This window comes from Camelina sativa, chromosome 13 (assembly GCF_000633955.1).
Source record: "Camelina sativa cultivar DH55 chromosome 13, Cs, whole genome shotgun sequence".
In the NCBI taxonomy this organism is placed as follows: Eukaryota; Viridiplantae; Streptophyta; class Magnoliopsida; order Brassicales; family Brassicaceae; genus Camelina; species Camelina sativa.
Window position 1 is genome coordinate 3,056,918 of NC_025697.1, and position 19,790 is coordinate 3,076,707.

The following is a 19,790-nucleotide window of genomic DNA, read 5'->3' on the forward strand; positions in this document are numbered from 1 at the left end:
AAATTAGAGTACTTTTCTATATGTTTGCTCAGGTCCATTGTTTAAAGAAAATCAAAGCCTAATTACAAGCAATATGACCCGAAAAATGGACCAGGTTAAATAACCTTTGAGTATTAGTAGAGTTGTCCGTGGCAGCAACTTGCTCAGTTCTCACATTCTTGGCAGCTCTAACTCGATAAACTTAGTCACAGTTTACATTTTGTTCACACTTTATATAATTATATTTATTATGTATCACTTGATTAAACATTTTTCTTTAGTGCTCGTATTTTAGTAGATCTAGAAATCAAATAATCTTCTGGGTATTGTAGTTTCGTGTAAATAGCTGTTTTCATAATTTCAACGAATCAACCTTTAGGCCAAATTCTTCTTTTTTTGTTTTCTCTTTTTGCCTTAAAAACGTTTTTTTTTTCTGTCATAGGTTTTTTTTTTTTTTTTGCAATTACACGTTTAAAAGCCTTTTCCAAACATTTCTCATTTATTAGTCATAACCGGTGATATATTAGTCATTAGTCAATACATGTTTTATTTGTAGTCGAATATACCGGTGATTCGGTTAGTGCTTAGGCTAGCTTGCATCACATCCCAAAATTCGTATATGACACTCTCACAATGATATTACTCCATGAAAAAAACAAGAAAATGAGTACATTTATTATACTTTTTGTAACATTCGATATACATCAATGGAATGATACTGGAGATATCCGGGGGTAACTAGTATTTTATTACAGAGAGGATGGGTAAATTTTTATTTTATTTATGGGACCCCAGCAGTTAAGTCTGTTCAAGTTCCTCCATTACGGACTAGACGGTGGCGTCAATCCTGGAACTTTTGGCGGATCCTTCCCTGTACGTTTCCTACACACAATTATATACTTCTGATTATTAAAAATTCGTTGACTCGTTGTACAAAATTGTTTTTTTTTTCGTTTTATTTAATCAAAAGAACGACCAGGTTTGAACCAAAGTGTTGCCAAACTAAAACCGAACTTGAAAAGAATGATAAGAGTTTTAGTAAGGTTATACATTCTCAATACCAATAACTATACCAAATATAACCGAATGTTCACCCCTTGAAATGTATATTATTATATGTACGTATGAGCATGCATATATATATATGAAACTAAATTCCATGAAGATACATATGCCTAAAACTACATATGAATATAAGTAAAACAAAATGGGCGAGTGGTTTTCAATAGTTTACTTGTAGAGCCACATAAGGATGGAGATAGCCGTGGCACCAAAGGAGCCGGAGGCGGTGAAACCTGAAGCTAGCAATGTAGTGGCTATAGTCGCTGGCACGAGAACCGGACTGAAAATGACAAAAAGCGGTGTGCTTATGACAAATGCGACCACTGAGCCGCCGAGGGTTATACCAGCGAATGTCAAAAGAGCTAGTGCACACCCGGCGGCGAAAACCGCCTGAACAATCTCAAACATCTTTGGGATGATCAAATTAAACGGCTGGGATTTCTCTCTGATCGAATGATTTGTGATTTGGTGATGGGAAGAACTGGGGTTTTATCAATAACTAGTGGAAGTCTACGTGAACGCTACGCTTCACATTCAGTCTCCATGCAAAACGATCTGAATGAAAAATGGAAAATGTGTTACGTCACGTCATAATTTGTCTCCTTTTTTTTAATATGGATTGCCACGGTTTTTGGCCTTTTCCTAGATTTGATTTTGGAGATATATATGCTATGATCTTGATTTCGTATCCCTAACTCTTTTTTTTTAACTAGAGAATAATACAGACATATATTTGTGGTTTTAAGAACGACAAATTACAAAATTAATTCCTGACAATTACATTTTTCCTAAGAAAATTTGTAACGAAAAAAATCCTTTAACAATGGTAATTAACAAGAATCAGAGTTCCATAAAAGGGAAAATATTGAATACAGTAACAATTTTTCAACTATTAGTATGATGGGTTTTTCCCAATCCCAATAGTAACAGAAACAAATCTTATTATTGGAATAAGTTGACCCGGAAAAAAAAATGTTATTGGAAACAATTTGGTACCGATTTTTTTTTAATATATATATCGTAAATCAGAAAGATGTAAAAAAGATAAGCTTCGAACGAATATTTCATTTGAGGTAATTATGGCTCTATTTCAGCACGACATTGACCATAGACAATAACTGATTACATGACTAAATTTTGTAACTGATTCGATTTAAATTAAATGGTAGAATGATGAAATATATATATGTTAAAGGCATATATTATCAGCATGGAGTTCCAGCCAGGGACTAATTTGGTCGGTTCTTCCTTTACACAGTGGTCAGTAATGGTCACTGCTTAGACTGTTTTAATTTGTAAATAATTTTCGATTTTCCCCTTGACGGAGCGGCAACAATAACAACGGATCGCTGGTTAGACTATCTCGAAATATTCATCTAAAGTTAATATCATATATAAACCTCGTTTAAAAATACTACTATAACAATAAACACGAATACATTTGTTATTGTTTCCGTAGCACACAGCATACATTAATAGAATGACATTTGAGAAATTAAATTTCATCAGCACGTAATTAATATTTAGCAACAAAAAAAGTGGATAAATAATTAGTTTATGGAATTTCAGTATCATCCTTTGTTTATGTCCTTGACTTATTTTCCCGATTTAGCTGCCGGTTTAGCTGCTGGTTTTTTTGCTGGTTTTGCTGCTTCACCTCCTGCAGCTCCACCTGCTGCTGGGGCAGCTGCAGCTCCTCCACCAGCCGGTGTCAATCCTGGAATTTTTGGCGGCTCTTTACCCGTCAATTTCCTAGACACAAAAACAAAGTCTGGTTATAAAAAGTTGTGGTAACATAGATTTCATACTTACGGCTCAAAGCTGTTCGCCATCAAGCAACTTTAATATCTGTACGAGACTTTGTTGATATATCATACATATAAACATTTACAGCAACGCAAAGGAAAAAATGATATAAGTATATGGAATATGTAAAATTATGAAACTAAACAATTTTCAAATATAATCAAACGAACAATTTTAAGTATCTTTAGAACCATTACACTACTAATCAACTACTTGTTCAATAATAAAGATTAGAAAAATGTTTTATTCCGTCAAAAACAAATTCTTGAAATACAACCATTTTTATTCGGTCAATACTCTCACGTAATGTATAGTTGGAACTTATATATGTATAATAAAATAGTAAAGCAGATATTAATCTTCACAAAGATAACAAGATACATTATATTAGCGTCGGAATAAAATTTTAAAATCTTGTGCATGTGCGCATACGTATACGTATTAATAATAAAAATGAATGTTTAGTGGGTTAGTGTTAATTACTTGTAGAGCCACAAGATGATGGTGAGAGCCGTCACACCGGAGCTACCTCCGGCCATTAAACCCGAAGCAAGAATAGTGGTGGTAATACCTGCGGGTACGAGAACCGGGCTGAATAGGAGGAACAGCGGCATGGAGGCGACGAATGCCACGGCTGTGCCGGTTAGAGATAGACCGGCCAGTAACAAGAGGAATATTGCGGCTTGTGTTGCTAACATAGCCGTCATAACACCCTTAAGCGTCGGCCTTTGGGATCGTACTACTACTTTCTCGCGTTTTTTCTTGCCGAACAACAATTTGAGGAAAACCATTGTCGCTTGATCGGATGATGATTGTGAGATTTCACGAATTTGGAGAGTGGTTTTTAATGAGAGAAGAGGTAATGGTGTGGTCTACGTGCACGGCACGTGCTCACCCCATGCGAAACGATGCGGGTGAATGCGTTGAGCTCTACGTCACGTCACGTCAATGCCTCTCTTTTTTTGTTGGTTCGTCACATTTTCTTGGCCTCTTTTTTTTTTTTATATTATAAGTCTTCTTTGAATAAATGAATTATACTATCAAAATCATTTTGATTCCGTACGTATATTGTTCGTTTGATTCAGTTAGATATGGTTTTAACAAGAGTTGTTTTGGCTGTGTTTTATCTTACATGTGCTAAATTTCGATATAATAAAACAAGGACCAAGTTTTATTGAATGTTCTTATTAAATGGCGCATTACATGTGTAGAAATTAACAAAGTGGTGAAGCTGTGTATCCGTATGGTAAGACGATGCTAAGCGAATTTGTACCAAATGATTTGATTTTGAGGTTTGGATAGGGGAATAACTCGAGTGGTCTCAAACAGAGGGTGATCAGAATCTTCAATAGACAATATGATAACTTTTGACATCCGATAATTTGAATGTGATAAGATGTTATATATAAAAAGATTCATATAATAAGATATTTGAGACTAGTTTTTCAACACAAACAAAGGTTGATTCAAAAGATTTATTTTTCGAAATTGTCCAATGATTATATATTTAACTTTTCCATATTATCCCTTACATATGTTTTTTTTTTCTTTTCATTTTTTCGGTTTAGCTTTAGATGCGGGTTTAGCTGTCGGTTTAGCTGCCGATTTAGATGCCACTTTTGTTGTCGGTTTTGCTGCTGGTTTTGCTGCAGGTTTGACTGATGGTTTAATTGATGGTTTAGCTGCCGGTTTAGTTGATGGTTTAGTTGCTGGTTTTGCTGTCGATTTCGTTGGTGACTTAGCTGATGGCTTAGCTTTCGGTTTTGATGTCGATTCTTTCGCCGGTTTAGAAGTTGGTTTAGGCGTCGCTTTAGCTGATGACTTAGCTTTCGGTTTTGATGTCGATTCTTTCGCCGGTTTAGTTTTCGGCTTAGTTGTCGGTTCAATTGTAGGTTTAGATGTCGGTTTAAATGATGGTATACTTATCGGTTTAGCTGTATATGGCGCTGGTAAAGCACCACCAGTCGGTGCAGCTCCCCCTGATGCAGCTCCAACAGGTGCAGCTCCTAATGATGCATCTCCAACCGGTGCGGCTCCACCCGATGCATCTCCAACCGGTGCGGCTCCAACCGATGCATCCCCAGCCGGTGTGGCTCCACCCGAGGCATCACCGGTCAATGTGGCTCCACCCGATGCATCCCCAGTCAGTGGGGCTCCAGATGATGTATCTCCAGCTGGATCAGCTCCAATCGATGCAGTTCCACCTGATGCATCTCCTCCCGATAAAGTTCCATCGGGTGTAGCTCCACCCGGTGTAGTTACATCCGGTGTTGCTCCGCCCGGTGCAGCACCACCCGGTACATCTCCACTTGGTGTAGCTCCAGTCGGTGCATCTCCACTCGGTATCAATCCTGGAATTTTTGGCGGGTCCTTCCCAGTAATTTTCCTACACACAAATAGATATGTATGGTTTTCATATTTTTACTAATTACAGCTCAAAATTGTTCGCCACCAAACAACTTTATAATCTACTACTATACTGTTGATGCATACAAATATATATATGACAATGCGCAGATGAAAGCTCCAAATAGCAATTTAAAACAAAAGTGGACGATATAAAACGAAAGTTCAATGATTGTGTTTTATATGCATATAAAAAAATTTGGAAAATCAGATATTAGTCACCAAAATAACCCCAAATGCTAGATCAGCGAGTAAAGAATTCAAAAATGTATTTACTTTTTTCTATAAAGGAGAATTCGAAAATGTTGCATGTGCATACATATTAATTAATAAAAAAATAAATAAATGTTTTCTGGGTTAGTGTTAGTTACTTGTAGAGCCAAATTAAGATGGTGAGAACTGTCACACCTGAGGTGCCTCCAGCCATTAAACCTGAAGCAAGAACAGCGGCGCTGATACCCGCTGGCACGAGAACCGGGCTGAATACAAGGAATAGCGGCATGGAGGCTGCTAATGCAACGGCTGTGCCAACTAGGGATAGACCGGCCAGCAACAAGAGGAATACTGCGGCTGTGGTGGCAAAAAACGCTGTCAAAACACCCTTAATCGTCGGCTTTTGGGATCGCACCTTTTTGCGTTTTTTCTTGCCAAACAACATTTTTAATGGCCAGAGTATCATACTTATTTTACCGGAATGGTTGTGAGATTTGATATTTCATGAATTAAGAAGAGTGGGTTTTATCTTATGAATCGAGGTATGGTCTACGTGCACGTACGTGCTACCCCATGCGTAACGATGCGAGTGACTATTGAACTCTACGTCATCTCAATGCATCTTCTTCTTCTTTTGTTTGGGTTGCCACATTTTTTGGGCCTCTATGCTTCTTCTTTTTTTTTCTCGCTTTCTTGTAAACTACAGTTGTGGGTGTTTTGGTTAATTTTCGGATTCTGTTTGGGTAGGCTGGTTTGACTAGTTTGATTTTCGTTAAATATGATTCGAATTATTATGCTATACCCAAAGTCATTTTGATTCGGTTTGAGTACAAATTTAGTTTTTGGTGTGGTTTTGTTAAAGTTTTCTTTTCGGTTGTATTTTACATGCATGTGTTAAATTTCTATTAAAAAAATGAATTAGTATTGTTAGCTAATTGAACTATTAATGTTAAGTGTTCTCAAACTTTGATTATTGGAATACAAAAGATTCCAACTTATAGAAACAATGTAATTAATGTGCCTAATAGCAGTGCATTCCATGTAACTACTGTAGGTTCTGTAGCTGTAGTATTAGTATGTGCAAGTGGTCGATCTAAGAGTCACCTAATACAATTCAATTTATACTTTTCCCGGAATGATGTTGGTGGTTGAAATAGGACAGTCTCTTAAATACCTGTTTGTGTTTCCTTTTTTTTTTTTTTTTTTTTCTNAATACCTGTTTGTGTTTCCTTTTTTTTTTTTTTCTTTTTCTTATGGAGTATTATTATATTACAATACAAAATTTACTTCATTTAGCCTATGATGAGCAGTGAGCAACATAAAAGATATCTTGAATTTTCAGTAATCTCTGTAAAATTTAGAACGATAATTAAGAAAAACTCGTAAAGACTGTGGATACTTTTTTTAAATGTTTTTGTTTTCCAAATAATTCTTCTATATTAAAGTTGTATCCCATATAAAATAAAATAAAAATACATTAGGTTGTTCTATATATCTGAAACTACTTTTAAAAATTAATAGTCTAGGTGTGACCATATTCAATTATGAACATAAAAGTGATTAACATATCATTGACACAACCAATAATGGATGATGGCGCAAATAGGACATCTAAACTAATCATATTTTATGAAAAAAGGAGGGTGGATTAGGTTTAATTGTTGTCGAGTTCTACAAATTAATTAAAAATTCCAAAAAATCAAGTTGCTGCAAATCATTTCTCACCAGGAGAGGCCTACCAGGGGAAACAACTTGATTGTGCTGTCTTTCCTCTTTAATAATAAGAACTACATCTTTTGGGATGAGCTCCCTGAAGCCAATCCGGATGTGATACGTAGACGTTGGAATGGTGTACGACAAGTTCGACGAATAATTTGATTTCCCGATACTCTCACCAAAGAGTTTCGAAAACGTGATAAGTAGTCTTCTGTTAAATGTTTCATTAGTTCTACTTCTACTTGAAACGTGATAAATGGTCCTTTGTTAAATGTTAGATTCAGTTTTAACATGTTTCATTAGTTATACACAATGGTAGAAGGACTACATAAAAAGTAAAGATGAATACTACAAAATTACGTGACTTGGTAAAGAAACAAAACATCTGAAATTATTTCGTCGTTATGCATAATACCAATAATAATAAATTGGAATGAAAACAAAAATAATAATGAGATGTTAGGGAAAAAAAAACGAAACAAAAATAAATAAAATATGCAATGCCGTTGAGAATCAAATGGTTTTAAAATAGTCAGCATCAGAGGTAAAAGACAAGTTGAGCATTAAAAATGAGAAGATTCATCGTTTACAACCAAAATGTAAATACCAAAAAGCTTAGCTTTGAATTTGATTACAGTTTTTTCTTTGCTGTGTGGAAGTGTCACGTCACACAACAACAACTTGGGTGAAGGCGTCCTTATAAAAAGGTGGACGTTGTCTTCATAAATTTGTATTAATTGAATCATACTTATGGCCCATCTCTAAAACCACTAATTAAAGAGAGCGACAAAACCAGAGTTTGTGTGTCCCTACCCCATCCATGGCTGCTAAGAACTTGTGATACCTTCTTGTCTCCTTCCTCTTCTCTTTCCCTCTTTTATATAACAACCAAAATATCAGAGCTTTTGTTCAATCATCACTTGCAGGTTCACTCTCTCTCTCTCTCTCTCTCTCTCTCTCTAATTTTATCTGTCAAAAAAAAAAAATGGCGACTATTGAGGAAAGCTCTGATTTCGAAGCTGTACAGAAGAATCTCTTTGAAGACTTCATGGTTTCTGATGGTTTCATGGGAGATTTTGACTTTGATGCTTCTTTTCTCTCCGGACTTTGGTGTATAGAACCTCAGGCTCCTAAACAAGAACCTGATTCTCCAGTTCTTGATCCGGATTCTTTCGTCAACGAGTTTCTGCAAGTGGAAGCTAAATCATCACCAGAGCTGAATACATCATCATCAACATATGAGACTGATCAGTGTGTGAAAAAGGCTGAGAGGTTTAAAGAAGAAGCAGAAACGAGACATTACAGAGGAGTGAGACGAAGGCCCTGGGGGAAATTTGCAGCAGAGATTCGAGATCCGGCAAAGAAAGGATCAAGGATCTGGCTAGGAACATTTGAGAGTGATGTTGATGCTGCAAGAGCCTATGACTGTGCAGCTTTCAAGCTCCGGGGAAGAAAAGCCGTGCTCAACTTCCCTCTTGACGCCGGGAAATATGAAGCTCCGGCGAATTCAGGAAGGAAAAGGAAGAGAAGTGATGTGCAGGAGGAGCTTCAAAGAACTCAGAGCAATTCATCTTCATCGTCCTGTGATGCATTTTAACATTTTAAGAGTGTGAGAAGTTTCCTTAAGTTGTATAAATTAATTGTACAAAGGAAATGAACTGTGTAGCTAGGTTAGTGTGCCTTGCAACAAATGTGTATGGATGTTCTGTTAATTCATGTCCCTAAGATTTACATCTTATTGATAAGAAAATTATCAAGTTCCAGATCTCTAAATAACCTAACTAGTTTGTAATTTATGAGTCAATGGTTCATGAAACAATCAAGGTCTCAATCAGTCAATCTCACACATAGAAACTTCAATGAAACAGCTTGAACAAGTGAGTGTACCTAATATGTTCTCACAAGAGGAGAATAGGGAGTGAATCAAGATGAGCAAGTTGCATGAATGTAGTAGCAAATATTTGTCTCATAGGTTAGATACAAGTCAGCACTCATGGACCACACAAGCTACAGAGAGATGAAAGAGAGATGCACAACTTGCAAATGCAGAATAAACAGAGCAGAGATATTTATCTAAATATCTACTTCTCCTTGTTTCTACCATATGGTTGGGTATTAATAACACTGGAAAACTAGAATACCACTTCTCAACTCTGTCTGGTTTCCTATTTTCATTGGTATTACTCCTGTTTAAACCCTTAGTGGGAGGAGGAATCCTAAATATCTTTTAATCTTTTTGAACAAAATGAGGTATCCTATATACATATGTCATATTCAATCCAAAGGTTGAAGAAAATGAGCTAACCTGTAATTAGATTGAAGAATTTTCTTCAAGAGTTCACTGAGTTGTCAATGCAAGGCCCACTGTGTTGGACTTATTTGGTCACCACTGCAAGAGTAAACTTGTCATACACTTACAAATTATGGCATATACCAGAATATCCATTGGTTCATGGGAAAAAATATAACACTCTTCTCTAATCAATCATTCTCCATAGTTCCAAGGAAATACTTGAAGAAACTCAATCATATCTATCTCACCTTAACAATGTTTGCGGGATCAATAATCTGAATACTTTTCATGTTACCAGAAAATGTTATATAGTTTTAAGGAGTACAAGAGACCTTCAATCTAGCATATGTATGTGTTTCCAGAATCGTAATGCATCATTAACTTTCAACTCAGAGTTTGGAAGACACCTACTTCATATGGATCAGTGGATCACCATTTCCTCAACATTTATAAAATGATCCTGTAACATTATGATTACGAAAACACGTTTTAACCAATCACAAGCCCATGCTGATCATCAAGATACACATCCAAAAACCTGTGCCATAGATATTGAAAAGTTCCTGTATATACCTTCGTTGAGTCGACCATAGCTTTTCCTCAAATGTGAACTTTATTTTGTTGGGTAAGAAAACTCAAGAGAACTTCTTTATACATTGAAAAATAGTTAACATTCACCAGAAATAGCCGCGGGAAATAAAAACACTCCTAAAATTAAAAAACAAAAGGCTGCAACTTTTACAAAAAAAAAAACACATAAGGAATCTTCAGTCATCAGAGCTGTAGTCGCTGGACTCAGGTAGAGACGGGACAGTGGCACAACAGAACGCGTCTTTGTCTTTTAGAAGGAGACAGCTTCCATCAATGTTCCATTTGAGGTCAGATATGGAGAAGCCTGGGAGGGGGTTGCATACACAGAACGCACCAGAGGGAGTCCACATGTAAAGGTGAGAGCTTCCAGTGCATAGGAGGAGGCGTGTGCAGGTTGGGTCCCAAACAGCGGCTCGTATAGGTTCCTTCTGGACCAGGATGGCTGCAACCTCAAGGTGGCGCATGTCCCATATCCACAGAGCAGTAGGCATACTGTCGTTTCTTGTGCATATGTACTGGCTGTCTTTGCTCCAAGCCAGAAGTCCTGAGAACAGTTTGAAAGAGTTAAGCTTTTGGAAGTTAAAAAGCAAGAAGGATACTTTCCATATCTGATTGCAGTTTCTAATGTTGCATTTGATCGCAGAAGAAAGAGCTTACCGACTCCTTGTTTTGGGTTAGGCTTGTCTGCAGGAGGTTTCTGGAAAGGAAAAGCTACCGGTAATTCCTTGACTTCATACCTGACACTTATATAGCCTTCTGAAGCATCTGGACATAAAACCACAGAAGAAAACAAGATAAAATTACAAACAACAAGATTGGTACAGAAGATTCCCCTATCGGAAAAGAACAGATTTGGAATCGTTCTTACCATAATTGCTTGGCATAAAGTTTTCATCCAATGATAACTCAGACATATCAAGCTGTAAGGGTTCATCGATTTCCTAGAAGAAAAAAAAAATATGTCCAATAATACACATCCCTGAGTTGACAGTCAGCATTTTTCAGAGGCTGTCAGAAACTCTTTTATGAAAGGGTAGAAATGGATATACCTTGAAGATAGCAGCAGAACAGGGCGCACGAACTGTTGATAGGTGTAAGAATTCGGCGAATGTTTTCCAAGTAAGGTGATTCAGGACCCGCAACATCTGATCGTAGCTGCCAATGGCAAGAAACTGACCACACGGAGACCAGGATACAGTCTTCACACCAAGTCCACATTCATATGCCTGATACTTAAATAGACACCTACCATCTGGAGAATAGATTAGAACCTGCCCAAAGTTACAAACTTTAGAGAGATCCCTGACAAACCAAACTATCTAAACATAGCACCAAACCAAAAAATGATACATACCTTATATTCAAGAGGCGAATCCCACACTACTATAGAACTATCATCAGGTGACCACTCAAGATCAGCCAAGTCCAAGGTGTCAACAGCAAAGCTACCCATAATCTCCCATGACTGACAAGACAAAAGGTTAACATAATCCTTGCAATCACGCCGCGTACAGATTGCCGCAAACTTCCCATCTTGATTGAACGAAACTCCCTTGGAACCATGCTTTGGCCACTGAACATGAACGCACGCCGTGTTCAAAAGAGACCAAACCGTTAACCTTAGCTGAAACTCCGAGGTAGTGAGTATATGACGGCTGTCTGGACTCCACCTAGCGTATGAAATACCAGCAGGACCTTCGTCAATCTTGCAAGTCCATTCTGGTTGTGTCAAAGACCAAGCTTGAATCATGGGTTTTTTATAGAGACCACACAGAATGTACTCAGAATCAAGAGCCCATTCTATGTAGCTTATTTTATCTAAGCAAGAAAACAATTGCACAACCTGCATTTACATCCACAACATATTCATTAAGAGATTAGTAGATAGATCTCTCCAAGGTTCAACGACATCATCATCATCATCATCATCTCAAAGGTTCCAATTTCCAAAATTTAGCAAATCCAAGTTAAGTATTACCTAATTTAAGCACTGGATCTAATTGCATTATTAGAATTAAGTAAGATCCAAAAAAACTTAAAAGCTAAAATTGGCATTCTAATCAAAGGGTTTTAGAGTAGTCAGTTACCAAATCGAACTAGTTATTATACCTGAAACGAAAAAGTATCGCGGATCACGAGACGGTAATCATTGGCGACGGCGACGTAACGAGAGTTTGGTGAGAAACAGCAAGGACCTGTTTGCTTGTAAGCCTCCGTGAATTCCATTATTTTAAGTCTACGCCTTAGATTCCCCGACGGGTTCTAAGAAGAGACGAAGCAAATGCCCTAAGATCTTCGTTATACAAAGCTCCTCCTCGATTCACAGTGGTAGGAGAGAGACTGCGAGAAAGCCATGGAGAGAGAGAGAGCACAATTTTCAAAATTGAAATCCAACAAGAGAGATGACCAAGGCGTTTCGGGTCGGGTTTATATTGGGTGGGTGGTTTGTTGCTATGGTTTTCAGACTGATAATGGGCCTGAGGCCCATTCTTCATAACTAGCCTTATTTATTCAACACCAATAATAATTACAACACAACATTCTGCCGGTTTATCTGACTAAACTTGATTTCGTTTGTTAAGCGTTCGGTACATTTTCTGGTTGGAGGACAGGAACATAAAATAACAGAACACAAAAAAAAATTGTTTTATCATATAGACTTTCACTAAGCATATTCAACATTACATATAAACATTAAACGATTAATTGTAAAACGCTTTTTTTTTTTTAATAGTTTTCAGTCATACAATTTTGAATCCATAGCAGATAGCACAATATGTTGGGACAGCTCGACCAATCCGTTTACTTCGGGGGTTTGGGTGTGGCTGTGGGTTTGGGTGTACTTGCAGCTGCAGGTGCGGGTGCGGGTGCGGGTGTGGATGAACTTCCACCGGCAGATTTATCTCCAAACGATCCAGAAAAGGTTCTTCCTCCCCAAGTTGCTGTCCAAGTTCCTCCATAACCAAAATTTGACATAGCTTGGGTTGACGAACCTCCTCCCCAAGATCCTTTAAAAGTTCCTTCATAATTAACCTTTGGATGGAGTGAAAACAGAGTTTGGTTTGGCGAAATTCTTACAAACAGAGTTGGCTTTAGTCCCATCCTGCGTCTACATCACACACAGACACACTTGTCATAGTTTAATTAAATGTTAAAGGAAAAACTTTGTACCAAGACCCAAGTTATTTTATAGATAAATCATGTGCCCGTATATGTATATAAGCATGAATTATACTTTGTTTGTTTCGTTTTACTTAATGAGCTACCTGACGAGAGCGATGGCCATAGCTCCAAAGATGCTACCGGCCGTAAACCCTGAGGTTAAGACAGCAGTGGCTATCGTGGCTGGTACGAGAATCGGACTGAATATGATGAAAAGCGGTGTGGTTACGGTTAATGCCGCGGCTGAACCAGCGAATGTTAGACCTGATAAACCTAAGAAGACTATAGATGCCACGGCAACGATAACTACCTTTAAAACCTCCAACAATGGGATGAGAAAAGAAAACATTATTGTGATAAATGTTAAATTTCGATGAGTGAGGTTTGTTATGATGGAGTCCCTTATCGGCGCATACTTTGTTATCGGATGGTTATTTGGGGTCTTACATGCAATACGATGGGAGTGAATAGAGATCTACGTCACGTTACATTATCTTTCTTTTGCTTGCTTCTTTTTCTTTAGGTTGTCATGTTTTTTGGACCTTTTCTTCTTTCTTGAAAAAGTTCAAACATTAGTTGTCGTGTTGCCGTTCACGTCTATGGTTAGAAACATCCTAAACTAGGTGCTTCCAAAGATATTCCAAGGGTGAGAAATTTTACGGAAGTTTTGATGGATGACAATGTGCTTGATCTGTCGTAGCGTGCCCATCTTTGATGTTAACTATATGGTAAATTTGATTGTAATGATTTCTTACAATGTCTCGAAAATAGTAATATTTCACTAAGCATGTAAACTGATTCTTGATCTTCTATAGGTCTTGCAGTTTCAAAAGACAACAGCGTTCAGTTGTGGGCAATGTCTGAATTAGTCACACTACTACATAAATGTAAGAACAGGTCAACGTCAACGAAACTCAAAAGAATAATTGATAATCAAAAGCTTCCTCCGTAATCTTCTTGACCAAAAAAACAGAGCACATCACATCATTAACTCTCTTTATAATCCAACACCAGAATCTCTCTTCTTCACTCCAATAAACCCTAAACCAGTTTCTTCTTCTTCTTCTTAAATCACTCTCTAACGATGTCTTCTTGTTCAAGAACAAGAACAAAAGCTCCAAGATCGGCCACAAGCCATAGAAAAGGCCGTTTCTCTTCTTCATCATCAGCTACAATTGTGGCAGATATCGACGATGTCTTGACTCAAATTCTCTCTCTTCTTCCAATCAAAACTCTTTTAAGATCTAAACGCGTATCCAAACGCTGGCTTTCACTCATTACAAATCCTGATTTCTCCAACCGTGTCATCAAGTCCAACCACCCCTTACCCATCTCTGGCTTTTTCTTACACTCACCAACAGCCATCAAATATAGTTTTGTCTCTCTTGATGATGATGAAGATGATGCAATCAACCAACGGACTTCGTTATCATTACTTCTTTGGTTTACAGATCACTCAACAGATATGATCATAATCCAATCAACCAATGGCCTTCTCCTCTGCAAATGCGCTTGTGCTTCTTCTAACCAATTCAACACAAATTACTATGTTTACAATCCGACAACGAAACAGTACACTCTTCTCCCTCACGTGACCACAGGTTACATCACACTCTCTCTAGCCTTTGATCCTTCTGAATCTCCTCACTACAAAGTCTTTTGCCTCAGAACAAAAAGCATGACCTCCTACTCCTTCCACATAGAGGTTTATTCCTCCAATGAAGGATATTGGAAGAGACTTGTTTCGGTTCCTTCTTCTTCTTCTTCTTCTTCACCCTTTGTAGAGTACAAAGAAACAGTCTTTTGGAACGGCGCGGTTCACTGCTACGGTCCACGCACAAGAGACTGCATCTCTTTTGATATCAATCAAGAAGAAATCAAGATTCTTCCACTCCCTAATCTTGACCATGAAGAAGACGATGAGCCGCTACCTGATCCCAATACATTGAGGTATTTGGATGAATCCGGGGGCAATCTTTACTTCATTGAGGTAAATGATCAGAGTTCTTCAGATTTACCGATTTACGAAATGGAAAGAGATAGCTCAAGCTGGTTCCTGAAGTATAACGTTGACTTGGAGCCTCTTTTAGCCGCTTTCCCGGAGATGATCAGAACCGAATACTATACAGATAGGCGGATATACACGTTCTCTGTCATCGTTTTTGTAAAAGAAGAGACAGATGCAGAATCATACATTGTGCTTCACATTCCAAACAAGGCTGTAAAGTACAACTTCATAACCAAGACTTTCAAGAAACTTTGCCCATTGGTCAATGATGCTCCTGAGGATGCGTTTTACAGATTCCAAAGAACTTTCCAGTTCATTGAGTCTCTTGCTAACGTCTAAGAGTAGTTTACTCCCCCAAAACAGTCTAAAAGCTTTATCTGTAAATTGCATCCTTATGTAGAAGCTCTTATTTGAAATGAAATCTTTACTTCTGTCAGAAACTACTTGAGAGGACACATTCTTCTAAGATTTCCTAATCTCTTCTAGTTTACTCAAGACTTGCTTGATGTTTGGCCTAAGAGAAGGCGATGGAGAGCAACAAGACATTGCAAGCTGAAAATACTTGAGGACACATTCTTCACTCAGATTATCATCACTCTTAAGAATCTCAGGACGGTATAAATCAGACAACCTATGATCAAGAACAGCATTCCTCATGAAATCAGGAAGATAGAACTCATCGTCGCCAGTTGGATTCTCGTTTATAGGTTCTTTACCAGAGACTAGCTCAAGCATGATCACACCGAGACTATACACATCACTCTCTTTGCTCACTTCCTTCATCTTTATCAACTCAGGAGCTTTGTATCCCTCAGCAGCAGAAACATCAAGAATCTCTTGTCCTGCAGCTAGGTTCAAAAGCAAATGCAAACCGAAATCAGAGATTCGAGGTTCGAAACTCGGACTCAGAAGAACGTTCTTGGTTTTCAGATTGCCGTGGACTATTGGTTTCTGCATTCCTGTGTGGAGATAATCAAGAGCTTTAGATATTCCAATGCTTATGCTTAAAATATTGATCCATTTTTTAGATTCATCATCTCCACCTGCCAAAACAAAGATTTGCTTAGATTGATGTTCTTGAGTATATAATTCAAGTTTCTTACTGAAGTAAAAAAGAAAATGACAGAAAAATACAACAAGAATAGTACCGACAAAAGACAAAGACTATCATCATCATACCTAAATATTGAAAAAGCTTGGAAAAAAATATAATACTTAAAACATAATAATGAAACAATGAATTAAATGCTCCAGCTAATGTGTATCGTTCCAGCTGTGTAATGTATGTGGTTCTCTTTTGAATAGTGTAAACTTTTCCATATCTTAAACTTATTCATGTGATCATAAACATGGAAATGTATAATTGTTCTTAGAGGTTTTTAACCATTTTTCCCGGAAAACTCATAAAACAAGTGACAACAAGATTCCATTGGGTGCGTTACAGTTTTTTTTTTTTTTAAAGGTTAAAATTCTTTGCTTTTTGTCGTAAAAAAAAAAGTTTATTCCTTTTTTATTCTTTAGAAAAAAGAAACAGAGAGACTTACTTCTGATGAACTCTGAAAGATTCCAAGAAGCAAAGAAAGGATGAACCATAAGCTTCTCTCCTCTGTTACCACCATAGAAACCTAACAAAGGAACCAAATTCTCATGCCGAACAGAACCAAGCGTCTCGATGACACCTTTAAACTCTTTAGAATCCGATCTCACTGTACACACCGGTCTGAGGAACCTAAGAACTCTAATCTTGCCGCTTCGTTGAAGAGAAGCTTTGTAGAGAGTACCGTAGCTTGATTTACCGATGACTTCTCCAGGAGCATCGAGTATATCGCAGATCGTTAGATCTTCTCCGCCTTGAAACGTTACTAGCTCCTCTGTTTCAGAGTTGATGGAGTATCCTTGTTTGTTGTTGTGGTCGAGTGATTCGACGTCGTCGTATTGATCTGATTTTGTAGACGACGATGATGATGATTCTTTTCTTCTAAAGAAGACGATGATGAAGAAGATTACTACTATCAAGAATGCTGATAAAGATACTCCTAGTAACAATGTTAGTAGTTGAGCTTTTCTCATCTCATGTAACCTTTTTTATTTTCTTGAAAAATTGGAATCTTGATGTGAGATTTGCAGGAAAAAAGAAAAAGAAGAAGGTCTGAGAGAGAAGAAGAAATGGGAAACTGTGGAAATTTATTGTTCACAGAGAAAGATTGATGTTGATGTGAGATGAATGAGAAGTTCAGAGGTACAGAGATCTAAGAATATCTTTATTTTATTTTATTTCCTTCCTCTGTAACAATGTTGACTTTATAATGTTCTTCCATCTTTGGCTTCTACGTATATGGAAATATCATATTTTTCTCCCTAATATATTTACTTCTCTCTCGAGTTCTCAACCAATTATAACCTAATTATTTCACATTATTTTGTTTCTCTTACACGTCATCTTATACTTATTTGTTTTTGTAGATTCATGTAAAACATGAACGTTTGAGTAATTTTTGGATCAATTCTTGAAAACTCACAAGTGATTTGCACCAATTCTTTTTTTTTCAAGTAAAACTATTTTGAAAAAATGATGTCTCGAGGAGCACGTTAATTAGTTTCTTTCAAGGTGATATCATGGGCGACCATGGTAATTAATTGTAATGATCTCAAGAATAAAAAGAACGTTGAAAGTGGTGATGACAATTAAATGTTGGGTTTGACTAGTGATGGTGGTTGAAGTGCGTGGGGAACATATATACATCTTACATCTTAAATCCTTTGATTGGAAGTTTATATCCGGCAAGTTTTTAGGGTCCAGACTCTGAACTGGTGGATTGAACCAGAAATTGGAAGTAATTGAGAGGAAATCAGGAAACTAAAAAAGAAGAACCTATAGAGTAATATACTTACTTTCTGCTACAAAATTTCCAAACCAATCAAAATTTTTGTTAGTTTGATAATTGAAAAAGTAATTCGTATTGTTACACAAAATAGTGAAAATTAAAATTTTCGGATAAGGTATAATGGGAAATCATAACCTTTTAAATACAGTATGAATTTTGGTTTCAAATAATTGATTTACTATTAATGTTTGCGTAAAACTCAGGATACCCTGTAGTTTGTGATTGACTATGATTGTGTTTTGGGCAAAAGATCTGAAAGTAAAAATTGTGTTGAGATTTGACAGTCGACATCACGACTAAATCTTTTGTTAGCTGTAAGCTTGTCTCTTTAATTCCTTAATTAGACAGTTGACACCGACCATGTTCACTTCATCTAACGGCTCCGAGACACCCATTTTTGGGGTTCCACTATCACACGTCATCATCGTCGTGGTCCTACAAGAGACACACGTCATCATTACAAAATGTTCACCACCAATATGATTGTGAAAGCATAATATTTGTTCATAAATATAAATAAATCTCATAAGTATTAGGAGTTGCGCGATTCATAATGAATATTCATAATCGTAAACAAAGTCAGGAATTGGCTCGTTTCTTATAGTGTTGCTAATAACTACTGTATTTCATAGACAACAATAAAAAGTACTCCTACTTACTATAAAACTACTTGACATGAATTAATATACAGAGCAAATTATAATAAGGGTAGAGTTAAATCCATTAATCATATATTTTTATTAGTTGTTGTTTAAGGTTGTTTTATTGTTTTATAAAGAAAACCATTAATTTTATTGTTTTATATTTTTAAAAAATATATTTTCTAATCTTTTGATTAGTTAAAACATTAAAACAGTTGGATAAAATTGGAATATTTACAAAACATTTGCATTGAAAATCTAAATTGATAAGTATTATGACACAAATTTTAACTTTTAGAAGGACAACAAAAAAAAGAGAAAGAGAGTACTAAACTAACCTTAAACTGAGATTCCAGAAGGTGAAACGTATGGATTTTCTTCAGCATTACATATTGAATAAGACATTTGAAGTAGGACCAATATAAAACCGAAAACAAATTATTCTTATATTATACTACTCTCACATTATATATTAAGTGCATGGCCCAAAATAAATATAATGAAACTGAAACGTTGGTCGGCGGTTTCATTTTTATGGTCCCAATGTGATATGTAAGTAGTTCATACTCCTAAGAAAAGAATCAACCTGCAAAAAAAAAGAGGAAGTAATTCGTACTCTACAATAAGGTCGATATATATAAAGTTATCATCACTTATATGTGGAGCGCAATTGTAGATCGGTATGTTATGTAATATGATATTACTGAAAAAGAAAGGAAGAGAACTTAAAATATTCACTTATTTTAGTTCTTGTAAGACATCTCTCGTACCCTTGGCTCAATAGATGGAACTTTATATTCTTCACTTTATTTCAGGTATGAAAAGTATTTACCAAAATCGTGTTTCACTGACTAGCCATGACGAGGTGAACTGTGAACACACATCGAGGGTTATCGCCTCTACAAGTATCTGGTGAATATGATCTTTAACATGTTGTGGGGTTAGTAGTGACACGTCAGTGTAGTTTTCCTTCATGTACTTTTTGGCTCGTTTCAACAATTTCAAGTCAAAAAAAAAAAAAAAAAAAG

At 36.6% G+C, this 19,790-nt stretch overlaps 8 protein-coding genes across 8 annotated transcripts; 2 read left to right on the forward strand and 6 right to left on the reverse strand.

Moving 5' to 3' along the window:
• Nucleotides 633-1,498, reverse strand: LOC104734780 (oleosin-B1-like). The gene is made up of 2 exons (XM_010454421.1): nt 1,214-1,498; nt 633-861 (listed from the first exon to the last, which is right to left on the reverse strand). Exons 1-2 carry the CDS (start codon nt 1,447-1,449, stop codon nt 801-803), a joined length of 297 nt encoding a protein of 98 aa, XP_010452723.1. The 5' UTR covers nt 1,450-1,498; the 3' UTR covers nt 633-800.
• LOC104734781 (oleosin-B1-like) lies at nt 2,424-3,691 on the reverse strand. Its single transcript, XM_010454422.2, has 2 exons — nt 3,331-3,691; nt 2,424-2,793 (listed from the first exon to the last, which is right to left on the reverse strand). The coding sequence occupies exons 1-2, from the start codon at nt 3,636-3,638 to the stop codon at nt 2,637-2,639; spliced, it is 465 nt and encodes a 154-aa protein (XP_010452724.1). The 5' UTR covers nt 3,639-3,691; the 3' UTR covers nt 2,424-2,636.
• On the reverse strand, nt 4,346-5,939 carry LOC104734782 (transcriptional regulatory protein AlgP-like). The gene is made up of 2 exons (XM_010454424.1): nt 5,625-5,939; nt 4,346-5,233 (listed from the first exon to the last, which is right to left on the reverse strand). The coding sequence occupies exons 1-2, from the start codon at nt 5,930-5,932 to the stop codon at nt 4,399-4,401; spliced, it is 1,143 nt and encodes a 380-aa protein (XP_010452726.1). The 5' UTR covers nt 5,933-5,939; the 3' UTR covers nt 4,346-4,398.
• On the forward strand, nt 7,904-8,949 carry LOC104734783 (ethylene-responsive transcription factor ERF106). The gene has a single exon (XM_010454425.2). The coding sequence runs from the start codon at nt 8,168-8,170 to the stop codon at nt 8,777-8,779; it is 612 nt and encodes a 203-aa protein (XP_010452727.1). The 5' UTR covers nt 7,904-8,167; the 3' UTR covers nt 8,780-8,949.
• LOC104734784 (WD repeat-containing protein WRAP73-like) lies at nt 10,106-12,451 on the reverse strand. Its single transcript, XM_010454426.2, has 6 exons — nt 12,176-12,451; nt 11,421-11,909; nt 11,116-11,337; nt 10,935-11,007; nt 10,724-10,831; nt 10,106-10,610 (listed from the first exon to the last, which is right to left on the reverse strand). The coding sequence occupies exons 1-6, from the start codon at nt 12,290-12,292 to the stop codon at nt 10,243-10,245; spliced, it is 1,377 nt and encodes a 458-aa protein (XP_010452728.1). The 5' UTR covers nt 12,293-12,451; the 3' UTR covers nt 10,106-10,242.
• Nucleotides 12,670-13,729, reverse strand: LOC104734785 (oleosin GRP-17-like). Its single transcript, XM_010454427.2, has 2 exons — nt 13,333-13,729; nt 12,670-13,175 (listed from the first exon to the last, which is right to left on the reverse strand). The coding sequence occupies exons 1-2, from the start codon at nt 13,575-13,577 to the stop codon at nt 12,869-12,871; spliced, it is 552 nt and encodes a 183-aa protein (XP_010452729.1). The 5' UTR covers nt 13,578-13,729; the 3' UTR covers nt 12,670-12,868.
• Nucleotides 14,093-15,634, forward strand: LOC104734786 (F-box protein At5g07610-like). The gene has a single exon (XM_010454428.2). The coding sequence runs from the start codon at nt 14,313-14,315 to the stop codon at nt 15,573-15,575; it is 1,263 nt and encodes a 420-aa protein (XP_010452730.1). The 5' UTR covers nt 14,093-14,312; the 3' UTR covers nt 15,576-15,634.
• LOC104734787 (putative kinase-like protein TMKL1) lies at nt 15,671-17,367 on the reverse strand. The gene is made up of 2 exons (XM_010454429.1): nt 16,781-17,367; nt 15,671-16,279 (listed from the first exon to the last, which is right to left on the reverse strand). The coding sequence occupies exons 1-2, from the start codon at nt 17,304-17,306 to the stop codon at nt 15,699-15,701; spliced, it is 1,107 nt and encodes a 368-aa protein (XP_010452731.1). The 5' UTR covers nt 17,307-17,367; the 3' UTR covers nt 15,671-15,698.